Source organism: Anabas testudineus, chromosome 12 (assembly GCF_900324465.2).
Source record: "Anabas testudineus chromosome 12, fAnaTes1.2, whole genome shotgun sequence".
In the NCBI taxonomy this organism is placed as follows: Eukaryota; Metazoa; Chordata; class Actinopteri; order Anabantiformes; family Anabantidae; genus Anabas; species Anabas testudineus.
In genome coordinates, this window is record NC_046621.1 from 2,496,000 (window position 1) to 2,510,607 (window position 14,608).

Here is a 14,608-nt window from a genome sequence, read left to right on the forward strand (position 1 = left end):
TGAAATTTGATTGTTTTCTGCATTACTTTGTCACAAAATGGGATCTATTCTTCATCTCAGTTAAGAGTATTAACAAAGATAATGTGCAGCTCTACTGGGTTGAGGTCTGGGCTCTGACTTGGCCCATCCAAGATGAGGGTTTAGTTTTTCTGAAGCCATTTTGTTGTCAATCACTGCAAGCTGGCCAGGCCCTGATGCAGCAAAGCAGCCCCAGATCATGATGTTTCCTCCCCCATACTTCACTGTTGGGATGATGTTTTCATGATGATATGTAGTGACCTTTTTACACCAGATGTAGAGCTGTGAGTTCTCTCCAAATAGTTTAATCTTAGTTTCATCAGTCGAAAAACATTTTGTCAATACTGCTGTGCAGTGTCAATGTGCTCTTTGGCAAACTTCAGGCCGCAGTAATTTAGTTTTAATTTCACTTTTTAGTAAGCAGCAGCTTCCTTCATGGTGTCCTCCCATAGACACCCTGCGTGTTCAATGTTTTACCTACTGTAGACTCATGAACACAGATGTTAACCAGTTCCAATGATGCCTTCAAATCTTTGTCTGTCACTCAGAGTTGCGTCTTTACCTCATTAATGAGTGTTTGTTGTGCTCTTGGGGTTATTTTGACTAGCCGTCCACGTCTTGGTAGAGTAGCCACAGTCCCAAAGTGTCTCCTTTTGTTTTTTATACACCCTATATAAATGGTAATTTTAATGATAAAGGTAATTGTTGACCTATGGTAGGTGGATTTTGCTACTTTTGGATAGTGCTAGCTGTTTTCCTTGTTACCATTCTTTATGCCAAGCTAGGCTAATCGACTCATGACTGTAGTTCAATTTTTAAACTAGTGTGGAGACACAAGTATGATACAAGTGTAGTCCAAGAATCGGGTACATAACCCACCATAAAACTGTTAAAAACAAATCTAACATGTCAGTGAGCGTTCACAGAATAAATAAAAGTAAATAATTAAGAAAAAACATGTACAGTAACAAGAAGTAGCATTTCTTTATTATGGCAAATGAAAAGTCATCTGTTGTTGTAATAACTGTATTGGACACTCTCTCCTTTCTCTTTGATTATAGTGCCCTCAATAGGTCAATGAATGTAATGTATGGTTAGTTCTTTGTTTTATTGTGTCCCAGTCCAACCTGTTTCACATACAGTACCAACAGGAACACACAGTGGCTCATTTTACACACAAACTGGACATGTCCTGTTCACCTCTGAGCTGAAACGAGAGGAAGAACAGGAAGAAAATCCCCCAAATATTGCACAAAATGGCAACAGCTGTTTATAAAATTGGCCATACTGGTGATAAGCTATATCAACTCTATAAAAAATTCATTTATTCACCTTTTTTTGTTGTTGTAGTTCAAAATGAAGCACTTGTGACTCATCACACATACAGAAATCTTGTAAATACACTTCATGGTAGGAGGGAGAGCAAAGACTGTCTGCTCTTTGGTTTTACAGATGGACGGATGGATGACGGGACGCGATGGCAGCCTGTACAGCAGAGAGTTTGAGCAGGGAGACGAGTACAGAGACAGTAAGTCATAAAATCACAGCTGAGCTGAATCAGCTCTTTCATCATGAGTGACCTCCTAAAAGACAGACTGTCACTTCAGTCAACATTATCAGTGAAATCTCATTTTTTTATTTGTGCTTAAAGTGCACGAGGCCGCTTGGGGGTTATTTGTTTGCTAGCTTGTTCCTCTTCCTGGAGTGTACAGCGGAAAGACTTGACTTTATCTGAAAGAGAAGAGAAATCAGTGGTGGTCAATTAAATGAACAGGAAACGAAGACTTGTTTTATTATTCCATTAACAGTCTAAAGCCCCGTTTAGGAATGATATCTGCAACACTGCTGCGTTCATCTGCCTGTTTGTTAACATCATGGCTTTTTGTCATTTCAACACCAGCTGCAGAAGGATTCAGATCCTTTACTTAAGCCGGCATTACCTCATTTTATTTTGGCTCATAGATGATCTAGTGAGAGCCTCTGGGGATCCTCTGACATGACGTCATGCATGTACGTCTAGTTGGTCCAGAACTGACCTTAGCTGCTTTGTTGTGCAGCAGTGTTTCATCAACAGTGTGTAGTAACAGGGTTTTTACAGTTTGGAGATTTATAATACATAGTTGAGCTGAGTCTGTGCTGGTAAATGCAGCATGATTAGTCTAATTACAATTTAATTAAATAAATATGTAGGTGTGTGAACATGATAACCTGTTCTGTACAGTTTGACGTTACAGTAAAAGTGACGATGCTTCTGCAATGTTAATTTGCCCTCACATGAGTGTAAATCAGTGCATGTCTTAGGGCTTAACGTTTGGTGACTGGACCATAGTTTTACCTCTTAGCTCAGTGAGAATGTCAATCTTCTGGTCCAGGATTTGTTCTAGTTGAGTTGCATATGATTCGACATCATAGTCCACCTCCTCTGTCATTTCTAAAAGCACCTTCTCATCTTCCAGCCAGCGGATAGACTCCTGTAAAAGCACATTATGCAGTTAAAGTCCTGATTATACATGTATTTTCTATTTAGATATATAAAAATTATCTGGTTGCCAGTTAAATGAGAAAATTATGTCAGTGTTTCGTAAAGCGTGATCGCCACAGACAGCTGTTCAAATCTGTGAAACACTACAAATTGTACAAATCAGTGATACCTGGAACACAACTCTGTGATCCTCCAGAACCTGCTCCTCCATTTCCACCAGCTGAGAGACCGCTTCATGGAAAGTGAAGAGCTGCGGGGAAACCTCTTCCTCCTAAAGAGCACGACAACTTTACATGACTGACACTGTGGTTTACAGTAAAAGGTCTGCAGCCTGAAATCCAAACACTGTGTAGAAAACAACTGGATGTGCATTAAAAGGACCTTTAAACAGAAGGATGTTTATCTTACGTTCTGTTCGCACAGAAGCTTCAGATCGTCTCTCTGCGGAGAGCTCCCCACGCCCCACTGAGCCTCCAGCACCTCTAGCTGGTTGATGTGTCCTCCCTGATGGCTCTCCATCACTGCTGCAGAGTCCACTGTGAGCTCCTTGACCCTGTCAATGCACATCAGTGCTGCAAGTTAAAATACTGGAGCTGCAGCCGAAGCATCTGAAATAAACTTTCATATTTTAAAAAAGGCTCAGACAATGGAGCTCAGTGATACAGAGCAATAAGATAAGTCAGGGTTTAATGGGTGTTACTGTGGGACATGGACATAAAGGTAAAATTGGAGAGAATAATTGAGATGTAGTGAAGTGACCGTACTCATAAGTAGGGGAGAGCTCAGAGCGACCCCCGCCGCCTCCGCTCTGAGTGAAGGGGATGTCTGAGGGACTTATCCCGAACTCCTTTACTCTGGAAACGAGAGAAACACAGAAGAGGAGACAGGAGGTGGTAATTAGCCTGAGTTTCTCCACTTACTTACAGTGAGGAACAAACTAACAGAGAAAAAACATCAGGATTCTGATCTACCTGTTGGCATATCTCAGCGTGTTTAAGGTGTTTTCACAAGAGGCCATTCCAGGAGAGATGGTTGCAATCTGGGAAACAAACAAAAAACAGATCAATTCATCATGTTGTCACAGTTAATCACATGGTTATGCTGTGTCCTTACCATGCAAGTTCTGGAGTTTTCTCCTATGAAGGAATCCCTCAGCACCTGGGTTAACTTGCTGGCTCTAAATGGAGTGTGAGGTTTGTTTCTGCCCAGGGCTCGAATGCACTCCTGCAAAGGGTAGAGGGACATCATCAGTGGCTGTGTAGAGCACTGACTTCACAGCACAGTAAATAAACAACACTATACATCTGCAGCTTTTTGATCCTAAAATGTGACAAACTGCTGCATTTGTCTGTTCTGTATTATCACTCTGGATTTTGATCTTGCTTGGACAAAACAAATCTACCCTACTTGACCTGATGAGACTGAACAGAATTTGGGGTTCCAGACCAGTTCCTCAACCCCGTATGGACCCAAGATTAACTCTAATGCAGGTATCCGGTGCTGCTTTTATGGAAAAAGAAACCTTTACATAAAGCTGCTGATGCACAGGATACTGACCTTTAATGCCAGCAGGCTCTTGTTGATCTCGGCTCCTTCGAGACGAGTCTGACGGTCGGCACTGGATGTGTCTGCCCCTCTCTCGTTCCCCGCCAGGTCAATTAGGGAAAACTTTCCATGCATCTTCCCCCGTCGACGCAGAATGATTTGAAACACAGCGTGGCTCCGGGAAGAGTGAGCGTTTGCTGAGGTCTGACCAGAAGTCCTGAGAGAGACACAGAAAAACAACCTTCATATTTAGGAACATACAACATTCATTTAGCTAATACTGTATCTAAACAATGATGTTCTCTTATGTTTACCTGCAACTGTTTCCCACTTCGATAAGTTTGAGGACGTCCTCGGTGCACTTCACCTCTCTCTCCTGCAGCCCCACCACCTGCACCTGCTGCTTCCCGTCCTCCAGGACCCGTAACTTAGCTTTGCGGTTTAGTAGGTCAAACACCTTTGATGCAAAAACAAACTGGTTCAGTATTTCACCTCGTGTCTGTACAGCTTCACTGCACCTATCGGGGATTCTATAATGCTTCTTTCTGGGTCATCAGAACACCTTTGGAGCTCAGTCAAGTAGTTAAATCTCAACTCAAATACGTGAAAAATATAAGCTGCAGATATGAAGTATTGAATAAAGTAAAAGGTCACTTGCCTTCCCGCTATAAATCTCAAAAAATGTGGCAAACACTTGCAGATCCAGCTTCTTGTAATTTGGCTTCTTTAACATTAAGAAAACATCTCTGGCTGCACAAAGAAAGAGAAAGAAAAAGCTGAGTCAGACTTACTCAGTCAGAGTAAGCAGCAGTGAAGATAAAGTATAAGGGGAAACTCACCAGACAGCGCATAGATCCCTTTAGAGCAGTCCTGGTTCTTTCCTGAAAAGTCTCCTCCCATCGTCTAAAGGGAAATAGGAGTTGTGACAGGACTCCAGCATTAAAAACATAAACTCTTCTTTAGGTAAAATCAAACCACTCACGTGTGTTTTCCCACTTCCTGTCTGACCATATGCGAAGCAGGTCGCCATTCCCCTCTCAAAAATCGTCTCCACCAGCGGCTGAGCAGTGAACCTGTGAAGAGACGGTTGTTAGCAACACGTCACTGATTTTTGTTCAGTGATGATAGATTAAAAAAATAATAATCACCTGTACACCATTTCATTGGTGGAGTTTTCATCAAAGGCGTAGTCAAACCGGAAGGTTTGGTTCTCCAAGTAGCGCGTCAGGTCAACTTTCTGCTTGGGCTCGTGCACCATCACCACGTCTTTACTGGGAATGGTGATCACATCTAAATCCTTCACCGTCAGTTCTAAAGAGACACAGCAACAGACTCATCTTCTGTTTCTCTGTTCAAGTGTAAACATGCTAGAAAAGTTTATTCACATTTAATGGCAACAAAAATATTTGTCTGGACACGAGTATAGATGTAAAAACAATATTCAGGCTTCTTGGTCCTCGAGATGTTTCTGACTCCCACTCTTGAGGAGCAGATTTGGTTTGTTTTGCCACCAAAACCCCAAATTAACCACTGCTCTCTGTCCAACCACACCTACTACTGTAGATTGTAGATGAAGCTACTCTTACCTTTTTTATTGAGGGGGCGTGCACGTACACATACACATATCCTGTGCTCCTCGATCTGCAAAACAAAAGGTGCAGATAAAATGTTGTTTACGCGTGAATTTAGGACTTTTGTTTGTTTTTTAAATATCGACTTCTGGTGTTCAACGTATGTTTAGTTGATTAAAACTCAAGTATAACAAAAGCTAAACTGCTTTAGCTAAAGATTCGTCCCTTATTTCTAATTAAATGTAATGTAAATGTAGTCTGCAACTTACCGTATCTACTATATAAATATCTTAAAGCTGCTCCTCCAATAACATGTACAAGTGGATGTCTGATGATCAGGACCAGATGTCCTCACATCTCTACTTAATTACTGCATCTGGAAACCTTCATTAACAGCGTCACACATCCTTCTTAGTAGCTTAGGCTGAATCTGGAAACTGGACTCACCATATCATTAGTGGTTAAAGGTCTGTAGTCCAGACTGGCTCTGAAGTCTCTGATCATACACATGATTTCATAGTTTGGTAAATTGACGTCAACCTCCTGCAGCAGAGCAGAAAACAAAAGTGTCAAGTTTTACGTATAAAGTTTTAAATATCTACACTGACCACAGCTAAATAAATATTTTCAGATTAAAACAAATGCAAGGCAAAACAATCTGCAGGAGTTCTGATATGATTTTGATAAACGGACAACCCTGTGTCTTTGCTCCCCACCTGCGCTCTCTTCTCTCGCAGCTCTTGCTGCTGAAGACGTCTCTTCTCTCGTTTTTCCTGCAGTTTCTCCACTTCCTTCACGCAGTTAGATTTTCTTCGTGCTGGAGAAAATAAACGACCAAATAATCAAAATAATCACAATAACAAGCTCTTCATAGCTTTCCTCACTTACAGAAGATGAATTAGGAACAATTTTGATAATGGACTTTCCTTTATTTTCTCTTTCTGTCTTGAAATGTGAGATTTTCATTTGACGTGAGTAATATTTTGCAGATTAATCAATAATAACGATAATAACATTACTTTTTTATTTGGTATGTACTGAGGGCATAAATGTTATCTACTGATAGAAATACATACACAGTTTCCTTACTAACATTAATAACTAACTTATAGTTTTCCAACATTTTAACAAAGAATAACTCTTGTTCTTTTCCAGTGAGCTTCTGTAATCTGGTTCCTTTACTTTTTAATTTCTAAATCGTCATTGGAGGCTGACACCCTGCTCTCGCTCACAAGACAAGACTCTGGGCTTGTTTGCACTAGGGATTGTAAGTTAATCATACCGTTGTTTCCATGGTGTGGTAAAGTATGATATGGCACACCTGTAGTAAACAGTTTAGGTTATCAGTGTTTACTGATGTTTTGACTCTGAATAATAAGATGTGTCCACAATAAAAATACAGAAACACCAGACTTTTAAGTGATTCTACATGATTTAAGTGTTTTGTCTGATTTTTACATACAGTATTTATGCTAATTCTAAAAGCCACAGCAGATCTCTAAAACAAGCGCTGTAGTATGAGTCCACGTCCAGAAGCTGTGAAAGAGCCTTTGAGGCCCTCACTCACAGCTGTGTGGAAGCATGACCTCACTGCCTCCGCCTCTCCAACACACTCTCCGCCAGACAACAACAACAGAGACCAGAGTCCATCAGAGAATAAAACAAACAGCATAACTTCTAGATAACTAATGAATATCCCAGATACAGGTTATGTGTTACCATTCTGCTGCTGTATCAGGGCCTGATTGAGTGCAGGCTGAGGAGTGATGGCGGGTGGAGGAGGCTCTGCAGCCTGGCTGTGCTGGCTGGGACGAGCCCGGGTGGTTCCCACTGCTGCAGCTGAGGAGCACACAGACCAACAATTCACTATATCAAGTTAGCTCCTTAGATTTACATTGTGGGTCGAGGGTGTCCACACATCCAAAGCAAACTACCTCTGTTCTCCCGCGGAGCGTTCTCAGGCTTTGGTATTGCTGTAATCCGCTTGGTCTGAAAATAAAAAGCAAAAACACCATGAACAGAGATTAATATGAACTGATTTCACAGACTCTGTTCAAAAACACTGAACACCTGCAGAATTACAGGGTGAAATTATTTCATTATCAAAAAAATATAATTAAAAAACAAGATATTGATAAGTAAGAACAGCTGGTGAGGAGCAAACCTTGGGGACTTTGCTGGTTTTAGCGACACTGGAGGGAGGAAGCGGAGTCTCAGGACTTTGTGGTATCTCCTCATCAGGAGCAACATCTGGATTTAGGGCGAAGATGCTCTCCAGGTCGATCTGAGGCAGAGAGAATGTGTCAACAGTGATTAGTCTAAAAGAATGAAAGTTAATACAGAACAAAGAAACCTAAAAAACAGCAAAATGACATATCTGTTGTATCTCTGTGAGAGAATCCGTGCACCATGTTTATCAGACCACATTAAAGTACAGGTTCTCAGCTTAATCACGTACCCGTGTGTACACTGAAACAGATCAGTTGTTATAATCGCCTCTTTCTGTGCTGGACATGCAAACAGTCCTTCTCCAATGTGATGTTAATGAAAGTGATGCTGTGAGAGTGAACCAATCACTAAAGTTGTGGGATTCAACTCTATTAAAAACAAAAAGTCCAGCGGAGTTACAGATTGAGCTGATAATTGTCTCTAGGTTCATCACTATCACCGACCTCTTTCACATTGTCATTAGCAATGACAGTGTTGAAAGAATCAAGATGAATTTGATTAAATAAACATGACAAGAAACATCTAAAAACACTATAAACATTTAACATTCATTTGCAATTTTTCACCAGTAAAGTCACATAAATTATTCTCCAGGCACTTTAACAACATCATAGAAGACTAATGAGGGGCAAAGCAATGCGTGAATTCCTCTACATAATAAAGTTAGTGGCTGAAAGCGCAGCTATACCTCTTTCCCTTTGGTGTCCCCGTTTTCAATCCACTCCACTGTCACGCTCTCATTGTCTTCATGCAGTGATGTGACCATCGCTTGGTGTATTCGTCCTGCAGTGCGAGTCATACAGAGAGACGATGTAAAGAGTTGCCTGGCCTGCTCAGCGTCAGGATATATTAGTACATGCTGCCTGAGCTGTAGATCACAGGCAGATGTTAACACATGCAATGAGCCATGAACCTAAGATGCTGCATCTCTGACTGAGAGGATCATTTGCAAATATTTCCATGCAAGAATGTCATTGTTACTATGTTCAATGACAATTTATCACTAAAACAGGGATACTGAGATGCTAAAGGGTGTGGCACAGGGATGATGATAAGACTTTCCCCCCATTATACACTACAGCAGGTGACTGTGACAGCATGCATCACTATTCCAGCAGCAGGCTGTTAGGTTATTTGGATTCTCATCCCCCAGTCACTCATTAAAAACCCATTTTTGTACAGCAAAAAAAAAAACGAGTTTCAACACACGCTATTATTTGTGCAAGTGAGATGAGATGCAGTGAGAGGGGAGAGGCCCCGTGTGTGCATCTTTGCATCCATCCATCCATCACAGGCCACTGCTGGATGATGCAGCGCGGGGTGGTGCGTGCAGCTCGTCGTTTACTGGAGGGGTTTCGGCCATGATGCAGCGGAAAGAGGAGAAAAGGCACCGTAGTGCAGTGCATGTGTCATTTCTCGCTTCAGTCACTGTCGGACATCCGCACAGGTGGACGGACCCGCCCGCCTGGCAGCTCAGCCGGCCAGCGTGCGCCTACTTGACTGACAGTCGACAGCAGCATGGCAATAAAGGGCGATTCTGTAGGTTTTCAGGCTTTAACACTTAATCTGCAGGCTTTAACACGATAACCACACACAAAGGCTGTGGAGAAGATGATGGTGATACAGCAGCTTGCTAACGGTAACGTTAGCTCCTCTCATCCGGACCCGCCGGATGGAGAGCGGTGTCGGTGGGTGAACGTACCGTCGCTCCGTTTTATCTCCACGTAAATACCCACGAAGATCTTCCCGAACATCCCGGCCATCGCTCCCTCTGTGTGATGCTTGTATCTGGTGTGCGCGTCCTGATCCGGTCCAAGTTGCTGGAGAAGCTGCAGCAGAAGCTGAGGTCACTGTCGGTCACTCGCAGGAGAGGAGACGCAGCCGCTGCGCATGCGCGGGTGGTATCGCTCTCAGCACATCTTCTGTCAAATGTTTTATCTATAAATTCATTTTTTAATAAAAAGTAAAAAGAAATAGCAAGTCAGTATTATAAATGTTGTAGTTATTTTAAAATAAGGCAAAAACACAAATTACTTATAATCAGTGGATACAGAAATCAGATTAATCATAATATTCCTCACTGTGTATACACTTTTTGTTTATTTGTCCTAAAGAACCGAGATTTATATTTTGCTCATACAAAAAAGATATTTATATTTGGAAGACGTTTTGAGAAATTAGCTTTGTGTATATGAAATTTGCCCATCAAAAGTACAATGTTTAAAATGTGACATACTGATTGATTGACTGATCTCTAACCTCGATTCTTACAACACGTCCAGTTTGATTTGAAATAAAACTCTCTACATCTTTCCCAAAAAAAAAAAAAAAAAAAGGCAAGTACAAAACAAATGCAGTACAGTCTCAGGCTCAGTTCAGCAAAACGATCCTACATATCCTTGCATTACCTGGGTAAATGTTATGTCCTATTAGTTAATTTTAAAGAAAGCATGCCAGCTTGCCTTTCTTTTTAAGTGCTGTTTTTAGTCACCCGTTTGCTTATCTTTTAAAGTACACCCTACTACACCCCAAATCAGTCTGATTTCAAAGCAAACACCTTGACTTAGTTGTCACTGCTTGTGGTGATACAAGCCTGAGGCCCGTCTGTTGCATTTGACACTGTGAACCACCAGACACACACCTTTAACAAGTGGTTGTCTCTGGTTTTGCACCCTCCTGTCTATGATGAACACAAGCTGTTTTGTCATTTCCTCCGTCTGACACTGAGATTGAAGAGGCATTGTTGTTTTTTTGGCTGACAATCTAGAGTGGGTGTAAAGACACGACCTAAACTCAAGTCTTAAAATGGAAATATACAGAAGCAGAAGGAATACAGTAGTGGAGTAATGGTTTAGTTAGATACAACATGTTGGAAAATAACAGTGAGGGCAGTTGTTGGTAAATTCCCATCATTTAACACAGGATGGCAGCACAGACCAGTTACAGAGCCAACAGAGACAGTGACTGGCACTGAATCTTGGTCAGTGGTTAGTTGCTTTGGTGAGGATGTGCTTTTATAAATAAAAACTAACACAGGTACATTAGGTATCAGAAACTAAATGGCAATGATGATATATATTTTACTGAGTAGCTTAGTCTGTAGCCCTACTGAGTAAAGTATCACTAAACTGCACTATTTTTGCAATATTCACCTGATAACTTGGATTTATTTAAAATACTCCCTATAGTAAAAAATAAACAAACAAACAAACAACCAAAAAAAAAACATTATTCCATTCATGGTTTCCCTGCAATAAATCATTTACATAACAAAAGGTTTTTGTTAGATAATTTGAGGAAAACCAAAACCATTGTGTCTGTCTCTCGATTGCTTTTTGGTTCCTATTGTCCGCACTTACAAATAAGTCATGAATGTTTAATTTCAAATAAAACCTTAAAGGCTATAAAACAAAAGCAACATCTTTATTCTGTGTTCACATTATTTTTCCATTAAATTATATCCTTAATTTTGTTTACACTGAAATGTGGGACTCTTATGAATAACCTATTAACTACTGGCCCAACATTTTTAATTATTTAAACTTTCTTTCTCATCGATCAAGACTCATTTCTGAATGAGTTACATACTACAATACCCATGAGCCTCAGCCTCGGTTGCCATAGAGAAGGGGCGAATCAGAGGAACAAACCAAAGTCAAAACAGAAAAAAAGAAACAGACCCAAAGTCGATATTTAAAAAAAAAAAGGGAACTGATAGAAACTTTTTAATTCGCCAACATCGAGTAACGTTGTATTAACATCGTCACATTTAGCAACCACCATTAGCGCTGTGTGTCACTGTTTGTCGCCGAAAGGCATTTTGGGAGTCGTAGTTAACTGTTTGCTTTTTATATCCGCTGACTTCGACTTGTTAATTGCTGGATCAGGTGTTTTCTTAGTGACAGCAACAGGAGAATTTCACCCAAACCGAAGAGTTTAATATTTACATATGCACCACGGGTACACTGAAATTATTAATTCCACTTTGCTTTTACGAATTATGATTTTCTGCCGAGTGACTTTAATCAAACACATCCATGATGCTGTGACCACAGGTGCGTTCTGTGCTCACGTCCTACAATAATCTTGAATTGTGCAGTCTGTGGCCTTCATTGAGGACTGTGAGGCCTTTCTGTTGTAACCTTAATTATTCCTTGTCACAGTGGGACCAGAGAAGTTGACCGGACACCGGGGATGTTGTTTTACACCGAGAGAAGCTGACGAAGCTGAAGCTAATTGCGGTGAACGGGTCTCGTTGCTCGGCTTCTATACAGGTGAGCACAACATCAACAACTTCTCTCCCTATGAGAACATCAGCTGTACTTTAAGGTTTTTTTTGGTTTGTTTTTGTTTTTTTGCTTTAATTTGTGATTTTGTGGGCTGTAGCAGCTGTCGAGTTTATCTTGTCTTTGTTGTCAAACTGGTGTTAGCAAACCTCCTGTTTTAGCTAACGTTAGCATAACATAACAGAAAGTTAGCTAATTAATTTACTGGCCATATTTTTAAAACTTTATAGTTCTTATTATGGTATATTTCAAACTCCAAAATACTATTATAATATTCAGCTAATAGTTTTATTAAATATATATTTAAGGCTAGCTAACTTGTATCCCGATTAAAAACAAAGATGGCGGCCTCTCATTTACTGTCAACTTGGGAAACAAGTAAACTTTCTAATTAATCGTGTTATGGAGAAATTATTTCAGTTATTTTTGTTCCTTGTGGGTAGAAGAGTCTAAAGGGATTTTGAAAATATCATTAGAGCAATGGAAAGTGCTCAGGTCTTTCCAACATGATAGATTAATTAACTTAATAAAACCGATGGTTCCTAATATATAAGGGACACAAACTGCTGCTGCTGCTTTTCTAGTCAACAAATGAAAAGTACATTTAATGAAGTGCTGGACCCAAGAATAACTTTTAGGTATTAATACAAACATTATGCTACTTTACACTACATCATTTCAGTGGCAAATAATACTAATACTATTACTTTATTGTCTCATTATATTACCTTTTATGTGAAAAGTAACTGTAGTATATGTGATATTTAAAAGTGTACTTACACAAAATAAAACTTTATTATAAAGACTAATTCAGTCTCTCGCAGCCATTTCATTTTATGTCCTGTGCTCAAACTGTTCTTCTGGCATTTCAATCATAGCTGCATAAGATAATCTTTACTTTGTTATATGGCCTAATGATGTTATCCATGTTAAGTGTAAGTGTCTGTTAATATTGTGCCTCAACTGTTTTGCACACTTGAACTTTAAACATATAGCTAATTAGTCAGGTTTTTACTGGTTTTGGGTGTGCAAAGGAAAAAAACTTATGTGGCCTTTAGTGTTGGTGTATTTGAAAAATGTGCATTGTTACACAAATTATTTATTCAATGAAACGATGTTACTAACTTGTTGGATGTAGAGTAAATTCAAACTCCCAGGATACATTCTGAGAAGCGGTTCATTCCACTTCCATATTGATCCAATATAAGTGAATAATCAAGAATCTACTGAAATAAAATAGATTCAGGACTTTGAAGTAAAATTTAGCTTTTTGCAGCGTTTTGGTGTTACATAGACGTGCAGATTACCCAATAATGAAAAGATGCACAGTAGATCATGTACCACAACCCTCCAAAATCGCACTGTAAACTGTGACTGTCAGTGACCAACCATCCATCCACGGAGATGATTGAAGACTGCCTTCTCAGCTTTTTCACATCCCTTTTTTCACTCTTTCATTAATGACACATTTTGTTTTCATCTGCCTCTACAAACACCAACAGACACATCCTCTTGCTACCCATCAGTCCATCTGGTCCCTGAGGTGTTAGCCATCACTGTCTCTTGTTTCCCCAGCAACCACAGCCTCCTCGTCAGACTTTTTCTTGTTTGCTTTGGTTCCTAGAGGATTAAATAAATGGGTGTCGTCTCAGAGTTTGGAAGCTACAGTGAAAACAAATTAGAGCTGCAGTTCATCAGTTAATGCTCTCAATCAAAACATTCTAGTAGTATTCACTGCTTTTGTTATTAGAGAAAACAAAATAAGCTGACGTTACCTTGGGTTTTATTTCAGATAGGCAAAAAAGCTGCTTCTTTTATGTGCTGATTAACCGCTTTTTTTTCTCCCTATAATTGGAGTCTGTTATTGATGCTGTTTATGCATCTCCACAGCATTTTGGGAGGTGTTACGGTTTTATAAAAGGATGCAAAATCCTATTCAACCAAACTAGTCTGACTAGTCATGACTGTCAGAGGACACATGCTCCTGAGCCTGCTTCAAAATACAGAATCCAGACAGCCTGTGCATGCATATTCCCGGGGATTTCTTCCATGTTATTTACATACGAATATATTATGTAGTGTAGCTACTGCAAGCAATCTATTTTGCAATCATGGATAATTCATGACTTGCGCAGACAATGCATATGACAATCCTTTGAACTCAGTTTGGGTCTGGGATATTCTTTCTTCCACTTGCATTTGCTTTCTTATTCTGTTTCTGTGCCTGTAAAATGCAGTGAGGCAATGTTTTTTTTTTTTTCAAGCAGGTTATATGACTCACCTGTGGTATGGAAACTAAAATCATTTACAAAATTCTGCTGTAGTTTTCTTCAGTTCATGGGTGACAAACAAATGTTATGGGTGTGTCTGGGTGTGTTAACTTGCATGTTAGGTGACTGTAGTGCAGTAAAAAGTACAAAATTAAAGTTTCATTGAAAGAAAATACTCAAAACTACAATATTATTTGTCCAGCAAGC

General features: G+C 40.0%; 2 protein-coding genes across 2 annotated transcripts in view; one reads left to right on the forward strand and one right to left on the reverse strand.

Moving 5' to 3' along the window:
• The window catches only part of LOC113159374 (membrane-associated phosphatidylinositol transfer protein 2-like), a 36,217-nt gene extending 34,674 nt beyond the window's left edge, over positions 1–1,543 (forward strand). Inside the window, exon 27 of the mRNA XM_026356022.1 lies at positions 1,471–1,543. Within this exon, the coding sequence (XP_026211807.1) occupies positions 1,471–1,523 (53 nt within the window). The 3' untranslated portion in view covers positions 1,524–1,543. The remainder of the gene's footprint in view (positions 1–1,470) is intronic.
• LOC113159375 (kinesin-like protein KIF2A) lies at positions 1,008–9,668 on the reverse strand. The gene is made up of 21 exons (XM_026356024.1): positions 9,548–9,668; positions 8,534–8,628; positions 7,781–7,900; positions 7,551–7,605; positions 7,336–7,455; positions 6,333–6,433; positions 6,064–6,159; positions 5,632–5,686; positions 5,194–5,356; positions 5,028–5,118; positions 4,885–4,948; positions 4,704–4,795; positions 4,360–4,502; positions 4,058–4,262; positions 3,614–3,724; positions 3,472–3,539; positions 3,265–3,354; positions 2,909–3,053; positions 2,670–2,771; positions 2,354–2,489; positions 1,008–1,749 (listed from the first exon to the last, which is right to left on the reverse strand). The coding sequence occupies exons 1-21, from the start codon at positions 9,606–9,608 to the stop codon at positions 1,664–1,666; spliced, it is 2,199 nt and encodes a 732-aa protein (XP_026211809.1). The 5' UTR covers positions 9,609–9,668; the 3' UTR covers positions 1,008–1,663.
• Between the last annotated feature and the right edge of the window lie 4,940 nt (positions 9,669–14,608).

Excerpts from the sequence above, each read along its gene's own strand:
- LOC113159375 (XM_026356024.1), bottom strand. The coding sequence starts at position 9,608 with ATGGCCGGGATGTTCGGGAAGATCTTCGTGGGTATTTACGTGGAGATA. Across the intron at positions 5,357-5,631 it reads ACGCCCCCTCAATAAAAAAG|AACTGACGGTGAAGGATTTA; the intron begins GTAAGAGTAGCT and ends GTGTCTCTTTAG. Across the intron at positions 4,263-4,359 it reads GAAGTGGGAAACAGTTGCAG|GACTTCTGGTCAGACCTCAG; the intron begins GTAAACATAAGA and ends TGTCTCTCTCAG.